The sequence below is a fragment of the Apium graveolens genome, chromosome 4 (genome assembly GCF_009905375.1).
Source record: "Apium graveolens cultivar Ventura chromosome 4, ASM990537v1, whole genome shotgun sequence".
In the NCBI taxonomy this organism is placed as follows: domain Eukaryota; kingdom Viridiplantae; phylum Streptophyta; class Magnoliopsida; order Apiales; family Apiaceae; genus Apium; species Apium graveolens.
The window spans coordinates 312813219-312832267 of NC_133650.1; the positions used below are offsets into that span (position 1 = coordinate 312813219).

Below are 19049 nucleotides of genomic sequence, written 5' to 3' on the forward strand. Positions count from 1 at the left end.
TTCCTTGGGGATGCCTTTATAAAGGTTTTCTCTGGGAAAATTAGTAATTTTGATGCCATAACTTCATCTCTGGTTAATATGCTCTATATGCTTGTTTCTGATAGGTATTTTAACTTTAGCAACTACATGATGCTAGAATTAGGTACTAGATTAGGTAACAAAGCTAATAGACCTAATAACATCTATTATGCTAGATTCTTTATGTTATTGGCTAACCATGTTGCTGAAGGTTTAGTCATAATCAATGAGAATAATAAACTCAAGTGCTGGGCACAAGAGAAAAGAGTTCTTGCAGACTTGATGAGAATGGATCTTAACAGCAGTGTGCCATTGGTATATTTACCAATCATGAATGCACCTCAGGTAGGTGAGGTAATTGCTTCTACAACTCCTACTTCTTCCAACCCCTCTATTTCTTTATCTTCTAGTGTGGCCATGAAATCTGTGATGCCCCAACAGATTTCTACCAAGGTCACCAAAACTAAACTTTCAAAATCAAAGACAAAGAAATCCACCTCTGTTGTTTCTCAAAAGACAACAGTTGTAACACCAACTATAAACCCTGAGGTGAGTGAACAGGGTGTGAGTGGTGAGGGGAGGGGTGAACATCAAAGAAACCCCCAGGATAAGGAAGGAAAGTTGAGTGCTTCCCAAGCTAGCCAAGCCACAGTTTCTCAAAAAGCTGTGGTGGTTGAAAAGGTATCTAGCACATCCCTAGTAGCATCCTCCCAAAAGGATGTTACTATTGAAAATAGTTCCCAACCAGGAACACAGAACAAACGAGGGAGGGACACTAAAGCCAAACACTCACCAACAAAAGCCTTTATTAGAAGAAAGAAGGCTAGAACCCAATCTTATACACAGGGTGCACACACTGCACAGATACATCCATCTGTATCTATGCATTCTCAAACTCAGTTTGATGTGACTCCAATAAATGTGGAGTCACAGCCCCATTCTCTCACAATAATCACACATCAATCACCAAACACTTCATCACCATCTCTGGATATGGATATGTTATTCCCATCAATTCCTGATTCTCCCTCTTTACAACTCAGGGAGAAGCCCCACTCAAATACAGGTGATCATCATCTCTTAGATGATTTGTTGGATCACCCGCAAATTCTTTCAGATATAATTGAAGGATCTGTGTCACCACATCTCAAATCAATCTACACAGATTCAACAGTTATATCACTTTCAATTTCAACTTCTTTTCCTTCTTCAACGGATATCACTCATCCGTTGACAAGTGGTTGTTCTTCAACGGATAAGCTTAACAGCAGTTATCCGTTGATAACATCAGTTTCACCTTCAACGGATATTCCACATCCGTTGACAGTCTCTACACAAATAACTGAATCAATTCCAAGTGTAGAAGACATGAATACTGTGCAATCACTCTTAGGATTGAGGGAAGGGAGTGACAATTTGAGTGAGAGGCTGGGTTGCTCCCAGGCAAAAGGAGAGATTGAGAGCTCAAAAATGCATGTTATTTCTTCCAGCATGGCAAAAGTAAGTGAGTGGAGTACCACCTTAGTAGGTGAAGGTGAGGGAGTGAGTTGTGTGAGCCAGGGGGAGCCCCTGATGCAAGAACATAGAGAAAAAGAGAGAAAAGCAGGTACAGTAGATACAAGGGTGGAACCAGCCATTGCTAATGAGTCAATGATTGTGGATGATGCTGAAAAGGAAAGACAATTTCAGCAACATTACAAAGCTGTAATTGATAACATTTCCTTGGATGCTGACACTTTTACTCATCCTGTGACAGCCTATCAAATGTTGGCTGCTCAGGGCAATGAGGAGGCAGAAAGGTCACTACATCTAGTGCACACAACAGAATCTCTTCAAAGGGATAAAGCTGCCATTAACAAAATGCCTTCTACAGCTGGTGAGCCATCTGAGGAATTTGGAGTAAATTCTGATGATGATGACTCTATTTCTTTTGATGGAAGCATGAACTTAGGGGGAGATGAAGGCCCTAGTTCAATTCCAAATCTACCTAAATGGGCCTTGACTAAGGAGTATAGATCAGGGGAATTCAATGTCTCTTTAGTCAAACAAATCAACACTATTCAACAGGCCATTCAGAATACTTCACATGCAAGTATCAAGGCTATCCTTCAAGCTCACCTGGACTCACTGCATCTCATGAAGCTGCAGCAAGTGAAGCAGAATCTGAGTATGGATGATCTCAGGAAGGATATTGCTGACTTGAAAACCTACACTTCAGAAAAATTGGATTCAGTCATGCCCTATGGTACATTGCAGGACTTGGTTTTGAGATTGAAGAAAGAATCTGTTACTGAAAAACGGTTGGCCAAGTTAGAAGACAGAGTTCAAGTTATTGAAGATTCTGTGGCCACCATTCTTCACAATCAACAATCTCAAACCAGTCTCCTAATGCAGCTGGCAAAAGCACAAGGCTTGACCCCTCTCCTTGCTGATAACAAAAAGGGGGAGAGTAAAAGGGAAGGGGAAGGAGAGCCATCTACAAAAGTCAACATATCTAAAGTGCTAGTTTCTGCCATCACTACTTCTCCAATCATTCAAATCAAGGGCAAGCCTGATGGAATTGATTTGATTCAGCTAGCAGCAGCTGAAATTCAAGTGAAAGAGCAAAGGAGGAGAATTGATGAAAGGTTGCAACTGTTGTTTGGTTCTACACAAGATAAATCAACATCTGTGAAATACAGCACAAAGATTGAACCAATCAACATGGAGCTCAAGCCAGTAGGGAGTCATAAGGATGGAGAAGCTTCTTCCAAAGAACTACAAGCTATAATTCTCAAGCCCAATGAAAGATCCAATAAGGACTCAACAAAGAATCCTTTAAAAGAAGTGGACTTTCCTCCTCCAAAAGCTGATGAGAACAAGATTTTAAGCAGGAGTATTGCTTATCTCAAAAAGACCATGGATGAGGCTGTAAGGAGAAATAGAGCTATTATCATTAGAGAGGGAAAGAGCATATGTGTGATGCAAGGACATCCCAAATTCTCAATAGCCAAGAAGGAAGAAGCCAAGCAATTAAAGGCTGACAAAAGAGCACAAGCAAAGCTTGAACAACAGCTAAAGTCAAGTCTAGTTGAAAAAGAAAAAGGGATTGAAGTCAGGGGTCAAGACAAGACTACAAACCTAGATGAGGTTTTAGGGAGTATATTTGGTGAGAGTATGGAAGAAAGAGAGGAATGGCAGAAGGGAAACAGAAGAAAGGCCAAGGCACATAGAAGGAGTGAAGATAACACTGAAGTAACCAAATCTATATCTAAACCACTACCTTCCATACCTGAACCCCTTGTTGCTGATCCCACAATAAACATCCATGGTGAACCAATCATTCCAAAAGAGGAACCTATTGATTGGGACACTATCAAATTGCCTACCTTTCTAACCACTCTTCCACTACCAAAGAAACAGAAAAGAAAACCAAAATCTACACCTCCCATAACCTCTAAGAAATTCACTCAAAAACAAAAACCTAAGCCTAAGTCACCCATTTCTAAAGATGATTATGTTCACATCTGTGATATAAAAGAAATTTCAGACATTGAACTCTATCTGGATGAGCTGGAGGATGTAAGGGGAATAGCTGCCTACAGACAGCTACCAGAGAGATTAGTGTTCAGATATAAAGGAGCTGGGGAAAGAACATGGCCTCTCCACAGGATTCTGGATGAAGGCTACTCTACCTTGATTAGAGTCTTTTCAGCTATACAAAAGGATTCTGGCTTTACCAGAACTGCCAAGACTGAAATTCTCAACAAGATAGCCAATATAAGGAAAACTTGGAGGGAGCCCAATGCTTTACCCAGGACTTTACTCATTCAAGAAAGGGAAATGAAAATTCACAAATCACCTCATTGGTTGATGGAATTTAGAGATGATAAAGGAGTCAGAAGATTTTTCAGACTTGAAGACCAAGTCAAGATTGCCAGCAATGAAACTCTCAAAGAAATGCAATCTAAGTTGGATGTCAGTGTTGAAGATGAAGCTGAATTCTTCAGACAACTCCAACTCCAAATTGAGGAAAATGACAAAAGGCTAGGAAAGAAAACCAGGGAACAAAGAAGGAAAAGATGATTTGCTCAGACTAAAGGAGTGTCCTTGGAAACACTGTAAATCTTCAATTACCTCCTAGTACATACACTTTTGCAGCATTTTTAAATTTCTACTTAGTTTCAATTCATATATCTGTTAAGTGTTTTGTTATCATCAAGTTAACCCTGAATTTATGCCTACAATTCTTATAGACATAAATAGGGGGAGATTGTTAGGAATGTATGTGCATTAGTTTGATGATATGTTTAACAAAATACTTAAGTAGAAATTTAGTGTCTGTAGCCTCAACGGATAAGACCACTTTGGCTATCCGTTGATGGTGTAGCTTTACTTAGAAATAAGTCTAGTGTTGTAGCATATTTCAGTCTCTGTATTTAAAATGTAATTCTTAGAAGTTGAGAGAAACTATGAGTCATGTTGACTACTAGATGATATGCAGATAGGAAGGCCAATTGTAAATACTTCATGCCTTGTAATTTTGTATAAGTGAAGTGGTATCAACGGATGACTTAAAGACCTTCAACGGATGAGAAGCTAAGCTTCAACGGATGTCTCTAAAGCTTCAACGGATAAAGTCATCAACGGATAACATCCTTCAACGGATGAGTGCATCAACGGATGAAAGCTTCAACGGATAACATCCTTCAACGGATAAGTGCATCAACGGATGAAAGCTTCAACGGATGTTCTGATGATTAGCCGTTGATAAGTGGTAGTTGTACCTACAAACAGAGGCACATGGGTTGATAGAGACAACTGAGATGTGGAAGCCGAATTTCAGGAACAACAGAAAAAGCAGCCGTTCTTCTTTAGTACAAAGATGCAATAGTCAACAAAGTACTGGAGTGAACAGGAAAAGAAGCAAGTGAAGAACTTATTTTATTACTGTATTTTATATTGGTCCTCACTTGTACACTTGGTAATATATAAATCAAGTAGAAGCTAGTAATTAGGTGTGAGATTTTCCAGAGCTGTTTAGAAAAATATTGAGAGAAAATTCATCTAGTTTGTACTAGGATGCAGCTGTGATCAACATTGTTGAATCACAGATTTTCTAAAACACCATCTCTGGTGGAACAACAAATCCACCAGAAAAGTTTTTAAGGTCTGTTGTGTTCTTTACATTTGTGCTTGAATATATATCTGTCTGTATTAGCTTAAAGCAATTCACACACTTGTTCATCTTGAACACACAACTTTCATAAACTGCTCAAAACTTGAAAAAGTTTTGAGATTTACATTCAACCCCCCTTCTGTAAATCTCATTGTTAGTCCACTAGGAATAACACTTTGGGTCGGCCAACCTGTCAAAAGAATCAAAGTTAAAGTTTTTAAGTCCGTACTTCCGGGGAATGGACTCCAGCTTCCTGGTGAAGGGGGTGGCAGCTGCACCTACTTCCATGTCATCTTCAACTTTTCTTTTAAGGTCACGTAGGACCCGGGAAAACTGTTCTTGCTTTGATTCTTTTTCGGGCTCGGAGTCCGAAGAAACATGGATTATGTTGGCTTTTTTCTTCAATTTTTCTTCTTCATCCTGAATCCTATTTTCAATGATAGCTGCACCTACTTCCATGTCACCTTCAACTTTTTTTTTAAGGTCACGTAGGGCCCGGGACAGTTAATCTTGCTTTGACTCTTTTTCGGGCTCGGAGTCCGTAGAGACATAGATTATGTGGGAATTTTATTCAATTTTGCCTCTTCTTCCTGAATTTTCTTTTCGATGATTGATTTGGCTTTAGCTTCCTCCTCTTTCTGAATCCGATCCCGGAGAGTGGCCCTTCAAATTTCATCTCAGGCATCATTAGTTGACATTTTCATATTTTTGGCAATTTGATTCAAAACAGAATCGCGAGTTTCTCCGTGGTGTTCTTCTTCCTGATCTCTGGGTCAAGTTTCGGGTTCCGGATGGTTCTTTTCTTTTTACATGTTCATTGCAACTTGGATTTGTTCCGGGATCATGTTTCCCCAAAGATTTGCAGAAGTTTCTGCATACTTATGAGCTTCCTTTTTAATAGTTAACTTCTGATCTTCTGGTTGGAGAGGTGAGCATGAGGTATGGGTTATGGGGATCCCTTCCTCAATATAATCTATGTCACCGTCCCTGGGCGGGGCGATTAGAGGAGGAACCAGGAAATGGCAGCTTTGCTTTTTCTCGTAGTGATCACTCTCAATAATATGTAAGAGTCACAGCTAAACACGGTGTGTACTCGTGCAACAATACATAAGGCCAGATCTAAATATGTGGTAATCACAGCTATAACCCACTATATGCTCACCTATTATGACAAATATGGCTAAACAATATCAACTAACGACACGCTAAAAGCTTAAGCATAGAACAAAGTAGATCTAAAAAAATCAAAATAGTAATCTTACGGGGGTGAAGGACTCTTGTCTCATGTGAGGAGTAGAAAGATCGAAAACAACAACATCATTGAGAGGAGGTTCGGCCCCTCCTTCTAGCGCCAATGATAACTCTAATCTCTACAAGGGCTCCTCTCGCCTCCTATCTGAATCGAGCCTCCATTTTAAGCAGGAAAGAGTGAACAAGTTGTTAAGCTGTAGGTGGGGCTCCTGCAAAATAGAATCAGAGGGGAGTGGCGTCCCCTCGGCACCTCTGGTGTGAGAATGATGTAGGATTTTTGAGAAGAAGGGTACGATAGAAATTATACGGGTATGTGTATAAGTGTGTAGCTGAATAAAATTCAGTCACCCCACAACACCTTTTGGTTAGTTATTTATAGGCTTCCCATTAGGGTTTGAGAGTTTGTACTTTAAATCTTGACCGTTAGTGTGTACTGGATTGAGGAAGGCGTGGACTTCAGTGATGGGCCTACGTGTCTCCGGATTTGGATCGTTAGAAGGTTCCAGATCCGGGAAACGATCCGGGAAACGTGGACGCTGGAGATGTTGCCACTTGTCCGGGTGTCCTTCCTCTACTGTTATTCGGGCCTTGGGCTCTTTTTATGGGACTTTTTCCTCGGTCTAAACTGATATGGACTATCAGTTATATTAAAATTTAGTCTTTTCATTCAAAGAAATTTATCCTCTTATTTTGTAGAGCCAAATTATAATTTTATTGTAGTGCCTAATTATTCGATAGAATTGTGTTTTTCATCCGATGAAATTTAGTTCTATGTAATCGGGTGATTGCTGAACCTAAATATATAACAATAAAGAACAAAAAAGAATTGATGAACAAAACTGTATGTATGATCCTGATCTTCCAAGCTAGTAATAGTCCTACCGAACAACTGAAAAGTTTCTGTATTTATCAATAACAAAGCATAAATATTCGAGCACCAAGTAAAAATAATAATTGTAAACATAGCTAGTAACTAGTGTCCTTCCCCTCCTGGTGCTGGTCCTGACTCTTTCCTCTCCCCAAGAGTTTCAGCATTGGTAAATTCATGTCCTTCCCCTGCGTTAGCTCCGTCAGATGGTCCGATATCGCCTGGAGTTCCCAGGTTAGGAACTTCATGTCCAACCCCTCTTTCACTTGGACCTCCAACAGCTTTTATTCCAGTAATGTATAAACCACTGGACAAATCATCATTAGTCACCTCGTCAATGTAGTGCGCAAGGTTTACATCGTTAAGAGGATGAGCATCAAGAGTAAGAAAAACTGCGGCGATGAAAACGAGAAAAACTATTGCGAGAGAGCTGAGAGTTCTGGTCTTCATTTTGATAATTGCGAGAAAGCTTGAAGTAATTTGTGTAGTTTGTGTATTCTGCCAAAGGACTTGAGGTAGAAAACATATTTATAGGACTTGATTGCTAAAGTTAAGATGGAAAAGAAGCGGCCGGCAAATAAGACACTGTACAATTGACTGAACCTAATATAGAATATCGCATCTTTAGCTAAAATCAGCAGTACATGCCGACGGTTATTAAATACAACTACAGGTTTTTGACATGTGTCGAAGAGTAGTAGAATATTCTTATAGTTATTCAAAGTTTCAAAGTTGGAGCCGTGCAATTGCTTAGACTAACAAAACTAAAAATTAAAACATAGATTAAGAAAAAAAATGCTCTTCTTGGTGCCAGAGAACAACACAGCAATAGTTCATATTTATATTATTATATTAAATACGAAACATTAAAATTTTGTTTGTTGGTCCCCTAGTCATTCAATCTAGAGCGGTCATATCAAATTCTTGAGAATCGTTAGATATAATTTTAAAAATTATTAATCCAGTGATATAAAATCGAATCCTACAAGAAACATATTGATAAAATTATAATTTATAATATATAATGATAAAAACGACCGTGCATCACACCAGTAATACAATATGAATGAACATTGACATACATATATTGTAGAAGAATAAATTAATATAGACAACACTTAAGTTCTTAACGAATAAATTAACTTAAAAAATTAAAAAATATTAATTAAAAGAAATCAAAAATGAATATTGTACTCCGAACAAGAGGCATGCCTACTAATGCTAAGGACAAAGTATCAGTGTCCTTTGCCTCTAGGAGATGGTCCAGCAGTGTTCTGCTCCCCCAAAGTCTTGAAATCGTGTCCCTTCCCTCCCGCTGAAGGTCCGGAATTCTTAGCCCCTTCTATTTCGGAATTCGGAAATTCATGGCCTTTCCCACCAGCAGATGGTCCAGAATGTTTCATTTCTTCTGTAGTTTCTGCATTTACAAATGCATGTCCCTTTCCTCCAGCAGATGGCCCAGAATTTTTCCTTCCTGTAATTTTCGCATTTATAAATGCATGTCTTTTCCCTTCTGCAGATGGTTCAGAATTCTTCATTTCTTCCCTAAAATTTGCGTTAATGTCTGCATGTCCCTTTCCTCCGGCAGATGGTCCGGAATTCTTCATTTCCTCTGTAATTTCTGCGTTAATGTATGCATGTCCTTTTCCTCGAGGAGCTGGTCCGGAATTTTTAATTTCTCCGAAATCTACACTGGTTGTAGAACTGTGTCCTTTTCCTTTAGGACTAGGACCTGCAGTTTTCACTGAATCTATGTAGAAGTCCGAGAACATATCTCGAATCGCTATGTTCAAAAAACTCTCCCCCGGCTTCGAATCAACAAGGGGCCTAGCTTCACTAACATAGCTTAATGAGGTGACTAGTGAGAAAATAACAAAGACTGAAATACAATTTGTTGCCATTATATTTTAAAATTTGATTATGAGTGAATGTGAAGAATACTTGAGATGTAGTTTGCAGATGAGAATGTGCTTAAAACTGGAATCAGAATATCTATATATAGTGCATGCATGCAAACAGAGCTAGTGACGTTTGGATTGTTTGACAAGGAGTTAAAAAAGTGCTAGAGTCAAATTTGCTGGTCAGATCGAAGCAGCCGCCTTTTATAAGCACGCAGTTTTTAATTAGGCAAACCTGGTCAGGTGTTTTGAATATCTGTTTACTCAATTTTTTTTACAGTGTTTTGGCATGCCATTTCTAAGTGTTTTGATTGTGTGATTTAAATATTAATTTTATTTTTTTTAATATATTATTTATAATTTTATTTATTAAAAAAAATTAAAAAAAATTATTTTTTATTAAAAAATACAGTTAAAATAAAAGAGAGGGAGTATTCCACTTCATTATCATTAACAGTAGTAACTGAACCAGTTTTTTTCTTTTTACCAAGTAAATCAATTCTGTTTGTTTATAGAATTATTAAGAAATGAAACTGATAAATTTTATACATAAAAAGAATTAGTGATTTCAATGTGAATTAAGATCACTGTCACTTTGTGATTTGCGTAAAGTTTAAGTAGTCAACTCACCTATGCTTAATAAATAGCATATGTAGATTCTTCTTAAGATTATTATTATTATTAACTAAGGTATTTCATTATTATTATTTTACTAATATTTAATTCTAAAAAGCCTCAAATAATGCACATGTTTGCCTTTGATCAGTCAATAGTCGTATATATTGGATTAGTTACGGAAAAGTCTAATCAAATTTTGAATCATAAAAGAGACTAAATTGAAATTTATACCGATATAAATTAAGCAGACTAAATTGAAATTTTTATTCATTTTTGTTGATGGACGTGTTGCTTGGAAATATCATGTGTTCTAGACATCCAATATATGCTATACAAGCTACATTTTTGAATTTTTAAAGTGAAAAATATAAAAATAATTTTCAAGTATTAATGGTAAAATAAAACCAATATATACTTTCATCACTGACACTCCTAATAAGAAACTTTGTCCGTATAAACACGAAATGAATTTGCGAAAAATGCTTCATTCTTAAAGTGTGAGTTGAAGTAAAAATGCTTCATTTATATGCCTCATTATGAAAACAAAATTTCTGTGATCAACTTATATATTATTAATTTGAACTTTCTACCGTTGATGTGAATAAGTAGTACTCGAACATCACCTATAATTGAGATTGAGATATAGGAGCATACTATGTTTAAAATTGTCATGATATAAGAGATTGAGGTATGCTCCAATACTATTTGGTCCTACTTTGAATATTTTTGTATAATGATATATATGTCGAACACACTCGACCTTGCTTCTCGGTATGAAACAATCAAATTGTTTTTAATATTTTAATTTTTATTTGTATATGTATATTTAATACAAAATTAAGTTGCTGATTCAGTTACATATTAGTTATCATTTTTGTTCTTCTTTTTGTTTTGTTAGGATTTTAAATTCTCGGTTGATATTTTATCAAATACAATTGCAAACATATTTGAATGTCAGTAGTTTCATTTTTGTGTAAATAACTGAATTATTGATTGAACTTTAAATGAATTAAGAAATAATTAACATGTTCAACATTTTGGATAGTGTAAGCCCATTCTTGTCTGAAAACGGACTGGGCTTTATCATTTTTTTTTAAAAAGGTATGTTAATAGGTATAGTATCATCCATATTGAACCTTTTCAGGACCCGTTCAATATAAACCTGATGTGATAACCACAACTTCCAAGATGTTCTGTCACGAACAATCTTCAACCCTAGGATTTGCCTTGCTGGTCCTTCATATTAAAGAACTTGGACAAATCATCTTTCAGTTTGCGGTCATGTTAGCATCTTGGACGACCACTAACATATCGTCAACATAAAGCAGCAGGATAATGAAGTTACTGTGAGGAAACCTTTATACATAAGCACAGTGATCGGATGCAGTTCTCTTGAACTTATGATTTCTCGTGAAGGAATCAAACTTCTTGTACCACTGTGTACCGTTGTCTCGACACTTGCTTAAACCCGTATAAACTCTTCTTGAGTTTACACATCATGTGCTCCTTCCCTTTCACTTCAAATCCCTCCAGCCTGTTAGTTTCATTTTTGTGTAAATAACTGAATTATTGATTGAACTTTAAATGAATTAAGAAATGATTAACAATATGTTCAACAGTTTGGACAGAGTAAGCCCATTCTTGTCTAAAAACAGACTGGGCTGTATCAAATTTTTGTTGAAAAAAGATATGGTTGAACTCTCGACTAGCCGGCCAACTAAAATAAAGTTTGGATCAATCCATGGTCCTAAGACTAGCATAAACCAAAAAGTGCAATTACCAGAATATCTTCTAAAATAATATTTTTATGATATACGGGTCATGTTTTAATTAGTAGACTTATCAGTGATATTTCTTGTATTTATGAAAAAATAATCAATATTTCATCGTAAATTTACCCAAGGTCCTTTTCGTACAAACACCACTACGCCACCACTATCGTCGGTGGTGGTTTTTTCCAATTGAGATTCATTTTCAATATAAGAAAATAAGGCTAAATATCATTGTACAAATACAACCACAGTAAAATTCGACTACTATTGATTGAGTTTAAGAACACGGCTATATTCAACCACATGCGGTCGTATTTATATACGATCATATCTACACGGTTGAATTTAGTAACAAATTCGAGCATATATGTTAAATTTAGATCTGCTCCTAAATTCAATCGCATCCGGTCGAATTTAACCTTACCAACAAAATGGAGGGCATTTTTCTGCTAGGCAATTTTTTTGACACTCCTAAATTTAACTGATTTCGGTCGAATTTGATATTTGAAAAGGGTAAAACATTTTGAAAAATTAGTTGCAAAAGCAGGGGGAAGGTTTCCCGCACTTCTGTAAATTGTAATTTCAGTATAAATGGATTGTATTTGTCTATTATGACCACATTTAGTTGTATTTAGTATTTTCAAAAATTTTCTTTTAAAAAAATATTTAAAGGTTAGAAAAATATGTATATAATAGAGAATAAAATTTATACAAATATTAAATTTTAGTTCTTGCAAAAAAAATATCATGGTAAGAGCATTTCCTAATTTCTTTTATTTGTTGCATAATAAAAATTGGAAATTATCAAATTAATTTGAAAAACTGTAAAAAAAATGAGAGTACAATGAAGACATAGTACATCAATCATATATATTTTTTAGATAGTTTCAACGAGAAATAAAATATAAATTATTAAATTGTTAAAATAACTATATAGGGATTAAAGGTTAGGGTTTAAGGTGTTTAATATTTTGCTTCTGTATATTTAGTTGGTGGAATTGTTAGTGAAATATGTAATGCTTTTACGGGTAGAAAACAACTTGTATTATCTTGATAGATTGAAATTAATAAAAAAATTGGTCGAATTTGTCGGTTTAATGTTTTCTGTCATAGGTTTATTACCGCTTTATCTAGTCATAGAAGCTATAGACCTGAAATTTGTTAAATTAGTTTTCCATTGTTTGGCTTCTTTGTAGTTTAATCTGAAATGTAAATCAGTTGAGTTATCGATGCTGCTTTTAGTTTATTTTTTTGATTCTGCGTGACTGATATTGTGTTTGTGTGTGTGGGTAGGGCTGGGCTTCTATGGTAAGATATTTTAAGTGTCTTACAAAATTATAGCCTACTTCTGGGTCTTATCTAGCAATTCTACATTTTTTTTTGCTAAACTTTGTATATTAGAGAAAAACAGGAAACAAAAAAGGGAAGATGCCTAACTCTATGACAAGCCATACATGGGACTATCTATGATCAATTAAAAAAAAGATTGAAAATAGAAAGTAAAAGGAGGCGCCACCCTCAAACAAGCTAACTAGCTATAGTATCTAAACAATCATGTTTTACAAGTCAACTAGAGTTAGTAATACGAGTTTTAATATCTACAACTATGGCTGAGATGATCTTCGAAGGGCCAAAATTTCCTTTGTTATGAGCTCTTGTATTCCGTTCTCGCCAAATATGGTAAGCAAATATTTCAGCTGTCAGCAAGGCTAAGGCTCGATGACCTGGATGTTAAATGGTGCCCCAGTTACTTAAGAAGTCAAGCCAGGTAACGCCTCGTATACTTGTGTGGATAATGACAGATAAAGCTTGAATAACATAGTTATTGTAAGGGCACTGGAGAAACAAATGATCCACATGCTCAGTCCCTCCAACACACAGGAAGCAAGCAGTAGTGATGGGCAAACCAAACGCAACAAGACGGGTTAGAGTAGGAAGCTTGTTAAAGCAAACCAACCATTCATAGTGAGCATACCTAGTGACATGAAGCTTATGCCAGACCCATTTAAACCAGGGAATTCGAAAAAAGTCTGAATCTGATGGAATCCCAGATGTGACGGGCCTTGAGCTTGGAAACCCTGAAGTCATTCCAGTAAATGGCATCTGATGTGTTTAAGTCAAAAATGGGGAGGTCGAAGTTTTTTAACCAATAAGCCAAAGAAACACTAAGGTGATGAGTTCTCGAACTTGATTGAGGTAGGAGCCAACTACCATTAAGGATGATGGCAGAGACTTTAGCCGAAGAATGAATACCTGATTGCGTGATGATGAGATTTGTGCTGATAGAAGCAAGACAGGAGTTGTGCCACGAAGGGTCAAACCACAGGGAGAAAGCATTACCATTCTCAACTTTAAATTTAAGAAACTGCTGAGCTAGGGGTCTGAGTTCCACAATCCGTCTCCAAATCCACGAACAGTCAGTAGGGACGTCCATAGTCCAGAAGTGACATCTTTTGAGAGTTGTAGTATTGATCCAGTTTCACCACAGAGATGAGTGACCTGAGATTTTATGACATATGTGAAGGAGGAGTTGAGCTTTATTACAGTCTCTCGGGTTTTTAATGGCCAGGCCACCCTCGTTACGAGGAAGACACAGGTTATTTGTGAAGAATCAAAAGGTCCCCATGATGACGTGGACATACCAGAGAAGAAAAGGCAAAAATAGGAGGAAAGAAAATGAAGCAGAGGAAATAAATAAATAAAGGAAAGTGAGTGGGAGGGACTAGAGGGTAAAAGGGTAATTATAGAAGGGGAGTATAAATAGAATGAGATAGGGTTAAGGGAGGCAGGGAAAATATTGTTAAGAGAAATATCAGTAGGAGGCGACCTCTTCCTCGAATTGGGGCTAATCTGTAACCTAATTAAGCAAGCTGTTTGTTAACTGAGTGCAAGATTGTTATTGTCAACTTGATTTTCGTGATATTGAATACCTAATTTGTTACAAAGTGGTATCAGAGTCGTTCAAAAGATGGGTCCACCGTCGGGAACACAGCGTCCAGAGGCATGGGATGAGCAGTGGAATGCAGTACATACAAAGATAAGGGGAACGGTAGCGGAGGAAGTTGCAGCAGCGATTAAAGGGGCACTTGCGGCGATGGAGCAAACATTGACAAGTAGGTTGGTGCATAGTGTGGAGGAGACCATCCATCAACAAGATGCTAAAATGGAGGAGGCAACATTGCGATTAGAAGGTAGGATTAATAGATCGAGAGAGCATCAGGAGCAATTGATCGCAGCCATGAAAAACGAGCAGGTGAGATTCCAAATGGAGATTCATACCAATCTGAAAGAGTTATTATTGAATAATAAGGCACAAATGAAACAACCACAGGTACCCCCAAACGAGAGTATGGTGAAAGATGTGGACAGATTTGGAGAAATAATAACAGGGGAGAACAGCAGCCACAGTAAAGGGGTGATTTTAAGGGATTGTAGCCACGGAGGAAGAGGGTCGGGTGGAGGCCCGGGGGGAGTAGGAATGGGTTATCAGGTGGGAAGTGGAGAAACAAATTGGAGGTTCAAGATGTTGGACATGCCCTTGTTTGATGGAATAAATCCAGACGGCTGGATTTTAAAAGCAGAGAGGTATTTCCAGTTCTATCGCTTGACAGAGGAGGATAAAATCGAAGCAATAATTGTAGCATTGGAGGGGGAGGCATTGTTATGGTTCCAATGGGAACACAGATGGAGACCGATTCAGAATTGGGAAGAGATGAAAGCAATGATTCGATGATAATTTAGATCAACTGCCACGGGTACATTACACGAACAATGGCTAGCTCATAGACAAACCGGGAGCGTAGTGGATTACCGGAGAAAGTTCATTGAATTATTGGCACCGTTGGAGCGTGTTCCCGAAGAGATAGCAAAGGGGCAATTTCTAAATGGGTTAAAAGAGGAAGTGAAGGTAGAAGTTAGATTGTTGGGTCCAAAAAATTTAGACAATGTCATGGATTTGGCCTTGATGGTGGAGGATAAATTACGGGTGGTGAATAGCAGGAAAGATTTCAATCGAAGTGGCGCAATGACCAGCTACAGGGGAAGTTCTAACCAAAGTACCCCCTCCTTATCAGCACAGGGAAGTTCAGCGAACTATTCAACAGGGCTAAGGTCATAAGGAATGCAGTCTACCAACAGCCAGTCAGTAGTGTCAACTGGGGGAAGCGGGCATGTAAGGAGATTGAGTGACAGAGAATTGCAGTTGAAACGAGAAAAAGGGTTGTGCTATAGATGTGATGATAAATGGTCCATCGGCCATCGATGCAAGCGAAAGGAACTCAGCATCTTGTTAACTAGCGAAGGAGACGAGGATGAACCAGAATTAAGCCCTCATAGCCATGTTTCAGATGATCCTAGCGAGGTATGTCCAAACTCCCCTCAACCAGAAATATCACTAAATTCGGTAATGGGGATTAGTAGTCCACAAACACTGAAATTGATGGGTCAAATCAAGGGCAAGAACGTAGTTATTATGGTTGACCCGGGGGCAACCCATAATTTATTTCAAAGGCAACAGTGGAGAATTTAGGAATTCAAATAATACCCTCACCAGAATTTGGGGTGTCATTGGGAACGGGGGATGCAGTGCAAGGCAGGGGGATGTGTAAATCAGTGGTTTTGGAGGTACAAGGTATGGTAATAGTTGAGAATTTTTTGCCATTAGAGCTTGGAAATTCATATGTCATATTAGGTATTCAATGGCTGGAGAAATTGGGTACTATGACGACGAATTGGAAAACACAAACACTACGGTTTCAAATGGGGGAAGAAATAGTCACCCTAAAAGGAGATCCTTCATTAGGGCGTAGTGGGATATCCCTAAAAGCCATGATCAGGCACCTAAGAAAAGAAGGGCAGGGGTATTTGATAGAGTTTAATGTGCTGGAAACACCAACTAAAGAGGATGAAAGTAGAGCAGATTGTCCAGAATTTTTTGCACCAGTTTTGGAAGAGTATCAACAAGTCTTTGTACTGCCATCAGGTCTGCCCCCACAGCGTAGCCGTGACCATGCCATCATTTTAAAAGAAGGAACAAACCCAGTTAATGTTCGTCCTTATCAGTACCCCCAAGTGCAGAAAAATGAGATAGAAAAGTTGATTCGAGATATGCTGCAAGCCCAGATTATTCAACCATCAAACAGCCCGTTCTCAAGCCCAGTCCTACTAGTTAAAAAGAAAGACGGTTCATGGAGGTTCTGCGTAGATTACAGGGCTTTAAATAAGGTGACTGTTCCGGACAAATTCCCCATTCCGGTTATAAACGAATTATTAGATGAATTAAGGGGGCAGTGGTGTTTACAAAACTGGATTTGAAGTCGGGATATCATCAAATACGTATGAAAGAGGAAGATATCCCAAAAACTGCGTTTAGGACGCATGAGGGGCATTATGAATTTTCGGTGCTTCCCTTTGGGTTGACAGATGGCCCGGCTACAGTTTAAGCGATTATGAATGAGATATTCAGACCATATTTACGAAAATTCGTGTTAGTTTTCTTCGATGAGATTCTCATTTATAGTCACATCCGGGATGAGCATGTGCAGTAGTTAAGAATCGTTCTACGGCTGTTAACAAAACATCAAATGTACATCAATCAAAAGAAGTGTGAATTCGGGAAGAAGGAGGTGGTTTATTAGGGCCATATCATCTCGGAAGCAGGGGTGGCAGTAGATGGATCCAAGATACAAGCAATGCAGGAGTGGCCTTTGCCTAAATCCAAAAAAGAGCTCCGTGGGTTTTTAGGACTAACCGGATACTATCGTAAATTTATACGAGACTATGCTAAACTAGCAGCCCCATTGACGAAACAACTTAAGAAGGACAACTACCACTGGACGGAAGCCGCAACAAAGTCCTTCCAAACACTTAAGGAAGCAATGATGCATGCTCCCATCTTAACACTACCAGATTTCAACCAAATTTTCGTGATAGAAACCGATGCATCAGGTTTTGGGGTCGGGGCTGTATTACTGCAAAACGACCACCCAATAGCCTATTTTAGCAAACTTTTGGGGCCGAGAACCAGATTGAAATCAATCTACGAGAAAGAATTAATGGCCATTGTTTTGGCGGTTCAAAAATGGCGTCATTACCTAATGGGATGCAAGTTTGTGGTGAGGACTGATCAACAAAGCTTACGTTTCTTGTTTGAGCAAAGGGAGATCGAGACAGATTATCAAAGATGGGTGTTTAAGCTAATGGGGTACAGATTTAATATCCAATACAAACCTGAAGCCGCTAATAAGATAGCTGATGCCTTATCACGGGAATATGTTAGCCAAGCAGAGTTAACAGCATTGGGAACTTCTTGTGGGGCTCGTTGGGCAGATTTCATGCCTCAAATTCAGCAAGATCATTTCATCCAGAAGGTAAAGGAAGATATTAATATGGGGACACAAGTCCCCAATGAGTATGAGGTGGATTAAGGCATTATACGTTACAAGGGACGCATTGTCATCCTAGCCAAATCTGTAATAGTACAGCAACTACTAGAAGAGTACCATGATAGCACCTTGGGAGGTCATGCAGGGGATTTTAAAACATACATGCGGTTGGCCCAAGAATGGTTCTGGCCAGGGATGAGGAAACGAGTGCAGCAGTACGTCCGGGCATGTGCGATTTGTCAGCAAAACAAAACATCATCCTTAAGTCCAGCAGGACTATTGCAGCCATTGACAATTCCATCCAAGGTTTGGGAGGATATATCCTTAGATTTTGTAGATGGATTACCCAAGTCACAGGGAGTTGATACGGTGTTGGTAGTGGTGGATCGTCTATCAAAGTATGCACACTTTATTGGCATCAAACACCCTTATACAGTGCAGTCGGTTGCAAATACGTTTATCAGGGAGATTGTCAAACATCATGGGATACCCTCAACCATTGTATCAGATAGGGATCGTGTCTTTCTCAGCATTTTTTGGCGCGAACTGTTCAAGACACAAGGCACGAAACTTCACAGAAGCTCGGCATACCATCCCTAGTCTGATGGTCAGACGGATATTGTGAACAAAATCATGGAGAATTATCTCAGGTGTTTTAAACTACAACCGTACAAACAAAAGTCGTTGGCAAGAAGACTATGTGAAAAATTAGCAGCACGCTTTTATGGGCCTTTTCCCATACTAGAGCGCATTGGCCAAGTAGCTTACCGTCTGGATCTACCACCGTCGTGTAAGCTCCACACTGTGTTTCATGTATCACAACTTAAAAAAGCAATTGGTCAGCAACCACACTCACCGACAATACCACCACAACTCACAACTGATTTGCTTTTAGAAGTGGAACCAGCTGCCCTCTTAGACACCAGAATTGCATCTGACCAGAGTGGAAGAACAGAAATTTTAATTCAATGGGAGGGCATGGCAGAGTGGGAAGCAACCTGGGAGGACTACAAACAGATGTAAGAACTGTTCCCTGCATTTTACCTTGAGGACAAGGTGAAAGTCTGGGCCCCGGGTAATGTG

The 19049-nt window shown here is 38.3% G+C and overlaps 2 protein-coding genes across 2 annotated transcripts; one reads left to right on the forward strand and one right to left on the reverse strand.

Annotated features, from left to right (window-relative positions):
- Positions 1-8335: 8335 nt before the first annotated feature.
- Positions 8336-9243, reverse strand: LOC141717342 (uncharacterized). Its single transcript, XM_074519424.1, has one exon. The coding sequence runs from the start codon at positions 9194-9196 to the stop codon at positions 8531-8533; it is 666 nt and encodes a 221-aa protein (XP_074375525.1). The 5' UTR covers positions 9197-9243; the 3' UTR covers positions 8336-8530.
- Positions 9244-18599: 9356 nt separating this feature from the next.
- LOC141720186 (uncharacterized) lies at positions 18600-18989 on the forward strand. Its single transcript, XM_074522538.1, has one exon. The coding sequence runs from the start codon at positions 18600-18602 to the stop codon at positions 18987-18989; it is 390 nt and encodes a 129-aa protein (XP_074378639.1).
- Positions 18990-19049: the final 60 nt, after the last annotated feature.